The sequence below is a fragment of the Lates calcarifer genome, unplaced genomic scaffold (assembly GCF_001640805.2).
Source record: "Lates calcarifer isolate ASB-BC8 unplaced genomic scaffold, TLL_Latcal_v3 _unitig_1450_quiver_2052, whole genome shotgun sequence".
NCBI lineage: Eukaryota > Metazoa > Chordata > Actinopteri > Centropomidae > Lates > Lates calcarifer.
Window position 1 is genome coordinate 18,858 of NW_026115526.1, and position 9,661 is coordinate 28,518.

Below are 9,661 nucleotides of genomic sequence, written 5' to 3' on the forward strand. Positions count from 1 at the left end.
CAAGAAGATGTCGCAACTGAATCAGTATGACACGACTGAAGTCTGACTGAATTTCAAATTATGTCTCATCAAAATTGCAAATTAAATATGGCTGTGAAATGTGAAACTGAACAAGTAAGAGATGACAAAACCTGAGCACACAGTGTTGGAAAAAAATTCAGGAGACAAAGCGAGAGAGGGAAAACCATGTCATGTTGCGTGGGAGTGTATGTGCGTTCAAGGTTTGCCAGTGACCCCCCCCCATACCTCTCACTGCATTAGTGGTATTAAAAAACATCAGTGTCCATTCTGCTTACAACTGGGAAAGCAGACAGCTAAGTGGAAATGGCCCTCCTACACTGAGGGAATCCACAGCATCAGCAGAATTCGTCCTGAAGGTGGAGTTTCTGCCTTTTAATGTCAACTGATGGTTCTGTTTTTACACTACAGAATCATTACAACAACCAAGTCTCTGCAAGAGGAGGAACAAAGTGACTCTAAGTGGTTCAGAAATCCATGCTCATACCCACATCATGAAAACCATAAATGGTCATTTTAACTATTTGATTTGAAAAATGTACTTGGGCTGTTTTGTTTTGTGCATGAGCTGTGACCTCACATTACATGAATGCCATTATGTAATAAAGGGAAACTGAAAGTTAGACTATGCCATGACTTAAGATCAGATCAAATTAATTTCTATTTAATTTGTATGTACTGATTTTTAGTGTCTATCCGACTCATCCTATATCAAAGATGTGTTTGGCAAAAGTTACCATTTGATAAAGAAAGGAACTCCTCTGGTTTACCTACCATCCACTCTGATGTCCTGTAATTTGCCCCAGTGTTACTATCATTATTTTTTTGATTATATTAAATCATAAGCGAGGGGTGAGCTTGAATCCATATTTATCCCTTTTAAAGTCTGAGTTTAGCATGAGTTTTTTACAGAAGCTCTGTTTCTGTGTCAGTGTTACTGAGGTGTTTTCAGTTCACAAGTATATGCAAAATATCATAAATTAACATAACACCTTCCCATATGTATCCGTCTCACTTGTCAAAATGGGTCTCCCTTAAAATAGCCCCAAGCATTTCATCAGGGCTCCATCCCAAGTGGTACCAACCCAGTAACAGGCAGCCCAGAGACTCACTTTTGATTGTTATTACCATAACTCTGTGAATTTTACTCCTAACATTGACAGTGTATTTCTCATTTGACCTCTCTGCTGCCGTGTGGAACTTTTGGAAACAGGGTCTAGAGATACTGTACTGACCATATCTAATAATAAAAAGCTACAGTATAAATTGCTGGTCCAAAATTTCAGCATGATGATTTAAGTATGGAACCACTTAAAACACTTCTGTTTTCTCTTTCTTGTGTGTGTGTGTACTCACAGCTGGCACTGGTCTCCTTTGATCCCCTTGGTGGTGCAGAAGCACTTGCCAGTTAACACCTGGCACACACTTGCGTGACCATTACACTTACAGGCTGGAAGGGGCAGAGAAACACAGATGGAATGGAGGATGGGGGATAGAAAAAGAGAGAGAGCACAGGGGGACAGATACATCATTGATTAGCATTTTACATAGCAAAATATGTGGCTAAAGTAAAAGACATTTCCAACCTTAGTTTAAACTTTTGATTTCAGCATCTCCTGAGGGCACAAGAAACCCCTTTAATTGCCACAATCTTTTCCATAACAGTTGTTGTTCCCCCTTTTAAGCACTAGGCCAACACTTTCCCATTGCTTGCTGTCTCTGTGCAAAGCTAGGCTGCCGACATCTCTTCTGCTGTACTGAACACACAGAGATGAAATTGATATTGATCTGGGCAAGATGGTAAACAAGCGCATTTTCCAAAAAGACTGGCCAAACTTCAGGCATTTGATACATGATGGAGAAAAATGTGTGTGCCGTATGGCCTTTTCCTTTCAGTTCACTACGTTTTAACTCAGGTTTATTACAGTTCCTTCGTCTTCCCCCTTCTTAGAACATTTCCAAAGATAGTAAATATGAATATTTCAGGTGACAGGGTTGCTTTTAACCATGTGTCTTAGCACTTTGTCTTACACTTCTTGTTATTAACAGCTGGTGGTACTGGGAATCAGTGATTATGCAATAAATCCCTTGTCTTTAAATGAAGGCATGGATATACCTGCATGTGCTAATAGAACTTAAGGATTTTGTGTCATTTCATCCCCAGGCTCCAAAAGAATGAGAAGACTATTTCCTTCACAGAGGCTCACCTGTGTAGTTTCACTTTACAGGTTATAGTTATAGCCTACGCATTAACAGATGGTACCTGAGACTGTAAAGTTCTCAGGTGTGTGTGTGTGTGTGTGTGGCTCCCATGTCTGACAATTCAAACAATAGCCTACATGTAATTTCTCAGGAATGCTATTCATGTCTCATACAGGACAAGTGAAGGTAAATCTCCTCTTGACAAGGAAGCTGTATAACCAGTCCTCAGTCACTCTGCTATTCATTTAATAGAAATACACCCTCAGACAGTTATTAAATACACATCCAGTCTTTTTATATTTATTTAATGTCCACTCCAGTGCTGTATTTACACCTATTCTCCACATTATATTCAACAAAAATTACGGGCTTCTGCTTTGAAAACAGGAATGCTGTATAAATTATGGGTTGCAGTCACTCGAGAAAATTTAGATGCAGATAATAAATCTACTTCATCTGCAATTCAAAAACCCAGCCAAAACATCTTTATATCCAAAGAGGAAAAACCTGAATACCACAACCCTGAAATTTAGTAAAACAATTAAGTTATATCTGCTGAAAACTAATCAAAAAGTCTCTCCTCACCCAGCTAACCAGCTGTGTGTGTATAAGCATGCTTGTGCGTATGTTCCTTAATCTAAAATCAATGTAAGTCATGTTTTGTTTTTTCTACAGAGCTCTGCCTTCTGGATGGAAAAACCACAGTAAAACCAGAGGTGAGTGTTTGACCTTCAGCTTCGCCTACTGTTCCCACATTGTACCACATCTGCTTACACTCACTCCAGTGTCAGGAAAGCACTTAAATCAATCTTGACATTTCACTGTCACTGACTTGGAGAACAAAAAATAAACCAGCAAGGACTAGACATCTATTTTGCCTTTGATTAAAGCCAACATATGGAGTAATATTTTCATTAATCAAACAAGACAGACTATTTGTAACTAGTTCTAATCAACACACAATAGTGCCCTCTGTTGGCTATGATGCTGTATTACTGTAGGTTTATCATGCTACAGACTAATTGGAATTCAATAAGAAGATGGTTTTCTACTAAAAGCTTAATTATCATTTACACACAGCAGGTCTAGCACAAAATAAAGGAAAACAGAAAAGTTGTATTTGTTTAAACTTGTTGATCTGTTATTAATTGGAATGAAATGTATACTGATGACTGGGAAAAGGTTAAGGAGGTCTAGAGCTAAAACATCAGTTGACCCCCTCACCAAAACAATAACAAGCAAATCCAATAAGCAATTTTCTGTGGTGTCAGCGTCACTCACCCTGGCATTTGCCACCATTGGTCGGGTCTCCGTGGTAACCAGGCATGCAGGTCTGGCAGTGAGGACCGGTGGTGAGGTTACGGCACTGTTCGCACACGCTGCCGTTCACACACGTGCTGTGGCCATTACACTGGCATGCTGAGGAAAACACAGAAAGAGGTCAGACTCATTTTCACTGCTTTAACTTTCTGCAACTGCCTTTCAAATAGATATTTAGGAAATAAATGAATATCACATATGGCCACCGTGGGTTCTATATCCTCAATGTGGGTTATAATGGGGGGCAGAGTGCAGGCTAACACAACTTAGAACAAACATGGATTTTCGGTTTTTGATTTGGGACAAGATTTCTGCCAACATGCATACAGTCACAATCTTCATCTGCCTACAAGTCACATAGGCACCTGTTTTACAGAGTGATATTTGAATATTTTGTGACTAATTCACACAATCACTTCAATCATCCTCCCTGTAGCTAGTAAACAGCTAGGATTTGACACCAGCCCAACACAGCCAACATCTTGGGCTGTTGTTTTTGCTTTCCAGAAAATAAATAGACCCATTAAAGCTGTCAGTAGCTTGTGTGTACCATGTCATACTCTATGTAAATTATTATTTAATCAGACTTGCCTTTTAAAATAGTTTTAATGGCTACAACTTTTAATGAACCTACATCTGTGTGTCATATTGGAATTACAAATTGCACATCCAATGGGAGAGAAAATAAAAATAAGAAGTGTTTATTTTATGTAAGACTGACTCATGTGCTAACCTTGTTTTTATTGATTTTATAGCCAAAGTACACTGTGTAGCACTGAGCACCGTAACAGATTGTTACTAGTAAACACAACAGTATTTCCGTGGAAATAGGGAATAATATTTCTTTTCTTTTTTTTTTTAAATCATTACAGAGCTTTTACAAAATGAAATATTTCTCGAGGTTTTTTTTTTTCATATTATTGATAGCCCTGAGCCACTGAGCCCCCCTCCTCACATTCTCAACTAGCAGTGGGTATATTATCATCCTACATGACGTGGTTGTATAGACTGGCCCATGATGAAAGCATTAAATGGCATACTAGTATAAGGTTGCATGGAGTCAGCAGGGAGGGATTAGTTGCATAGGGAAACTGTAACAGGAATCCTTGATAAGAACATCTTCTTAAACTAGACGTGATAGTCAATAGGTAATAACAACCTCTCACATAGATACACTTATGGCACATGATCTGTAATTTCAGTAAGAGGGGCAGGAAGTGGATCCCTTACCAGGGCAGTGAATGAAGGCCCACTCGTAGCCCTTGTCTTTGGGGCAGCTGCCCGGCTCCAGGCTCATGTCCTGGGACTGGCCCTGCTGGCCCTGCTTCGCCGTTCTCTTCATGGGCCCCCGGTACGAGCCCTCCATGCACAGACCCTTCCCCGTGCTGCTGGGATCTCCACACCAGCCACACTCCGGTTGCTCCAAACACTGGGAACATGTCTGCAGGCCTGAGCAGTTCTGGGCTAAAGGAGAGAAGAGAATTGTGTTATACTTCTCAGCAGCAAGTTCTGTGTTTTTCCCCTGCTTTTTTGTTTATGTTCCTTTATTAGCCACATCTGCACATTTCTTTTCATTTCAGCACTTATTAGCTAGTCACCTTAAAACCAACAACAGCAGCAAAAGCAAAGGTGCAATTCTGCAGAAAATAAAATCCTGAAGGATGTCGCTTTTAACACACTATTTGAATCATTTGTTAGCCTCTACATGACCTGCAGATTAAGGAGTATTAATGTTCTTTACACTGAGATACAAACTGGTTATCCAGTGAGCTGTCAGGACGACAGCTTTGAGAGCAGATAAGAGGATAAGAGACAGATGTTGAGCATTAAACAGTTGATGGGGAGGGGGAATGAACCACAGAATGAGACAGAAAATGTGTCAGCAAACCAGAGCCAGCAAAAAGTTTGTGATTTGAGCAAAGTTCGATGATAGGTTTAAATGTGATGCGTGAAGTGGCACCTTGCTCTAAACTCAGTAAGCCAGGGCAGCAGTGCTGTTTTGTCAGTTGAGGGATGAACTTTTGGGCAACTAAATTGCTTGACAAGTTTCAGCGTTGCCACTTGCCTGCCAGACAGACACTTTAAAGGAGAAAATGTCACTACTATTTTAAGGAGACAAACATTGAGTGCTTTTACCTCAGTTTATGTCAAACAAATCTCCAGCTATTCTGCTAATGGATGCGAAACCATGACAACGCAAGAGCAATCAGACTAAAGTAAGGCCATTTAAGTTTGTTTTGATGACAGGACGTAAGTGGCACATTTCTCAGGAACATACCATTCTGAGAGAAGGAGCAGCTGGGTGAGGACTTTTGTTGAAATACCAAACCTGCCATAATAACAAAACCCACACCTTTCGCATTGGATTTTTGACAGATAAATCAATACATGTGAACATGAACAACTAAATCTGATGCCTGCAGCTGTAACATAAATTGGATGGTGATTGTGACCGGGTCAGTACAGCAGAGTAAGTCTCATTTCACCCACTGTTAACACTTTTCACCAGCCAAGCAAATAGAAGCTCTATTCCTGGCCCAGGTTCTCTCTGACAGCACTGACAAGCCAATATTTATTTATGGAAGCTTTGAAGGCCAATTTAACATGTAAATGAGTTTAAATTCAAATCTGTTTGCAGCTGCAAATTATATCAAAATGTGACTTTTGAGGTCAAACTCAGAAGATCAAGTTACTGTACGCCCCGTGACATGTCTCTCATGGTTAAATTTAATTTAATCTAATCTGTGTCTGCAGTTTGTTTCACTGCTTGAAAAATGCTTTTGCTGGATTGTACCAAGACTAAAAAGATCAGAATGACGTGTCTTTTAATGCACCCAGCAATCAACAGATGACAATTACTGCTTTAAATCAACAAGTGCCCCTGCAAACCATGTTGGAATCATACACAAAGACCATCTTCAAACAAAGTTTTAATGCTTCTTCTCTATCCTAACTGCTCTCCTTGACATTTTCAAATTGTCTCTCAAGTATTACTGTTTTGCACAGAGGATGTAGTCAGGCCAGGCCAGTCTCTTGAACTATGATGAAATCTAGTTTTTAAAAACAAAAGCATACTTGTGAATATTGTGATGGAGGAGATTCAGTATGATTACTTCGCAGTATTTGCTAATGGATTCATTTGCAATAAAATCAAACAATAAAAGCAACTAATCAAGCAACAACATAAGGCTGCTCTAATTTTAACAGCTGTCTCTAGACTAGAGCTGAAACTGATGACTAATTTTCAAAATCAGCTAATCTGCCAATTATATTTCTCAATGTGTCAAATTTTCTCTATAAAATGTCATAAAATTGTGAAAACTGACAATATAAATTCCCAGAGCCCAAGGTGACATATTCAAAGTGCTCACTTTGCTCCAGAGATGAATTTTATTGTCATGTACTGTGCGATACAAAAGGCAGTAAATCCTGAAATTTGGCATTTTTTCTTGAAAAATGAATGAAATGATCAATTAACAGAAGTTACCAGTTAATTACTTTTATATTGACAGCTTAGCTGCAGAACCAGAGACAGTGGAGTTGGTATAGGGAGCATACAGGCCAGTTCCAATATAAAAGATTAAATCAAGGACCAAGGAAAATGCTCTGAAGAAAAGGGAAAGTCAACTTGACCTTGCATGTTTAAAATTCTGTCTGAACTGAATACAGCTTCAGGGGATTCACATTTTTCTTTTTGACCCATCCTGATGAAACAAATGGACAGTGTGTTCATGGCACAGATGACCATGTGTCTAGTTTGAATGTTTGATCTGCTAAGATGGCTACACAGACGCTGAATATGTGTTTTGAAGCATTAGAATTACACAACAGGTAGAAATGATTAGGTGAAAGCCATAAATAATGAATTATTCCCCACATGAAATAAACAAACTACTACCAGTTATTAGCATCTCACAATTAACAACCTCAGCTTTGCAAAATTAGACTATTCAGTACTAAGAGCAACAAATACAACACAGTCTGCCCTTTCAAGGTGTCCCTGCAGGCAGTGATACTAGAGTACTTTCTCTTAGGTCTGTGGTTTTAAGTGCATTTACGCAGTGTACTCAGCCTAAAGCACACATCACTATGCACTGAAAATGAGGAGGAAAGGGCTGAAGTAGGTGACATAATTCAAGACAGAAGTGGTGATTGAAACTTTGAGAGTGAATGTGAAGGAGCAAAGTCAGACAGAACAAACAGAGACCAAGGAAATGCAGAGAGAATTTATAAGAACAACCTTTTCTGTCCTTCATGCCAAAAGGGACAAATTCCTCAAGACAAATATCCACAGAGTCCTGAAACGCCTCTGTGTTAACCTGGCACTGGCAGACACAAAAGAATTTGAGACCGTACCCTTGGGCTCCCTAAATTTGTTACTCACTAAACTGATCAGAGATGTTTTTACGATCTGACACAACTGCAAGTATAATAAATAAAATCATAATCACGGCCCAACCTGAACAGCTACACTGACCTTCAGACTAAGGAGCTCTCTGATCAACTTACCAATGCGCAGTGAAAACACTGTTAACAGTGTAACCTCTGTGACTCACCTTCGGACATAATCGTCAAGAAAACACCAACAGAAACGGTTCTTTAAAGTTCACATGTTTATCTAAGTTAAAACTACCTACTATTTAATAGCATATCACAAAGATAAGAGGAATGTAACAGTTTTCGGTTTTATCTTGTGATCCCTGGATCCCTGGTCCTGATCACAGTTTGAGAACCACTGCTCTAAAGCATTTTCCATCAAATTTCTTGGTGGGGGCAGCATAAACAATCCTTAAATGGTATAGTATAATAGTGAGTATTTCACTTACTGTTTTTTACAGTTACTAATGTTAAGAACTTTGTAATGTTATTAACAATCTGTTAATGCAATAGAAGCAAAGTTTACTCTAGATAATATTTACATTTAAATTGGTCGTTACATTTATGGAGTTAAAAACACTGCCCACCTGAGCTTATTTCTAATTTTCATTTAAGCAAGGCTTTGGTCTATCCCATTAACATGTAAACGTAATGTTCTTAATGAAAGCTTAAGTGGGATCTAAAACATTTAACCTTGACATTGGTATTCACAAAAAAAATATAACTGCAGCTACAGGGTAATCAGTTTTGCAGCACAAAAGGCCCATCAATGAATTACACAGGCTGCAACAACAAAGGGTTCAAGAGGACTTAAAATATGCAAGAGATTTATTCATACATGCTCTTCTCTCAGTCACAGAGAATTTGTAGCCCTCTCTGAAGCTGTTACTTGATGCACGACTGTTTCTAAACTACTTAAAGCCATCTAATGGTGAAGGAAGTCCATCTGCAGCTTGTGTCAACAGGGAAATCTAACCAGTTGGGGGTGAACTATATGCGAGAGTAATTGGCCATTTACAAACCAAAAACAGCTTCCCAAACCAATCACGGGAAACTAATACCATTTTTCCCTCTGACACAAACACCTTCCACTTTAAGCTCTTTTCCTCCCTTAACCAACTTTCTCTTGTGATGAATGATTGACTGCTTACAAAAGCCAATCTGGGAAGGCTTAGTGCCGGGCCACCTTAATGCCAGCTACAGACTGAAAGAAGCCTCATCTAGATTAAATTCAGTAAAAGACACTTACCCACACAATCACCAGTCTGCCACTCCAGACACCTGGCCATAAGGAAAAGAGATGACATAGGCAGTGGAGTCGACGCAGCGCTGCGCACTGCTGCACCACATACACTCCATGGCCTGGCTGGTACAATTAGCACAGTTGGTGTGCAGCGAGCACGGCTTCTTACAGGATGGACGCGTACTCTGATTGGGGTTTCCTGTGCAGGAAATGACAAAAGAAAGATTATAACTCCTGTGTGATGTTAAACTCTTCCCAAAAAGATAACATATTCATGTAGTATGTGTATGCTGGTGTCTCTCACCAGTGGCTTTTTCACAAATCAGCCCATGGGCAGTTGCAGTACATGGATTGGCTCTCAGGCCTGACACCTGAGGCTCCTCCAGGTAAGCACAGAAACCAGAGTCACTGGGCTCGCCAGGCAGCCAGCGCAGGCTGCTGTTGGTGAAGGGGGTCATGTCCTCCAACCCCAGTATGACACGTTTATTTTCCTCAGGCCCA

The 9,661-nt window shown here is 39.7% G+C and overlaps 1 protein-coding gene across 1 annotated transcript; it reads right to left on the minus strand.

Annotated features, from left to right (window-relative positions):
- Positions 1-1,045: 1,045 nt before the first annotated feature.
- Positions 1,046-9,618, minus strand: LOC108889042 (attractin-like protein 1). Its single transcript, XM_051067329.1, has 6 exons — positions 9,465-9,618; positions 9,263-9,359; positions 9,167-9,198; positions 4,771-5,004; positions 3,502-3,639; positions 1,046-1,468 (listed from the first exon to the last, which is right to left on the minus strand). Exons 1-6 carry the CDS (start codon positions 9,616-9,618, stop codon positions 1,371-1,373), a joined length of 753 nt encoding a protein of 250 aa, XP_050923286.1. The 3' UTR covers positions 1,046-1,370.
- Positions 9,619-9,661: the final 43 nt, after the last annotated feature.

What these genes read in the sequence shown, in the direction of transcription:
- LOC108889042 (XM_051067329.1), bottom strand. Translation starts at nt 9,618, where the DNA reads ATGACCCCCTTCACCAACAGCAGCCTGCGCTGGCTGCCTGGCGAGCCC. An exon ending in GCAGACTGGTGATTGTGTGG is followed by an intron (nt 5,005 to 9,166) that starts GTAAGTGTCTTT and finishes TCTCTCCTTTAG; the next exon opens with CCCAGAACTGCTCAGGCCTG. An exon ending in GGCCTTCATTCACTGCCCTG is followed by an intron (nt 3,640 to 4,770) that starts GTAAGGGATCCA and finishes TGTTTTCCTCAG; the next exon opens with CATGCCAGTGTAATGGCCAC.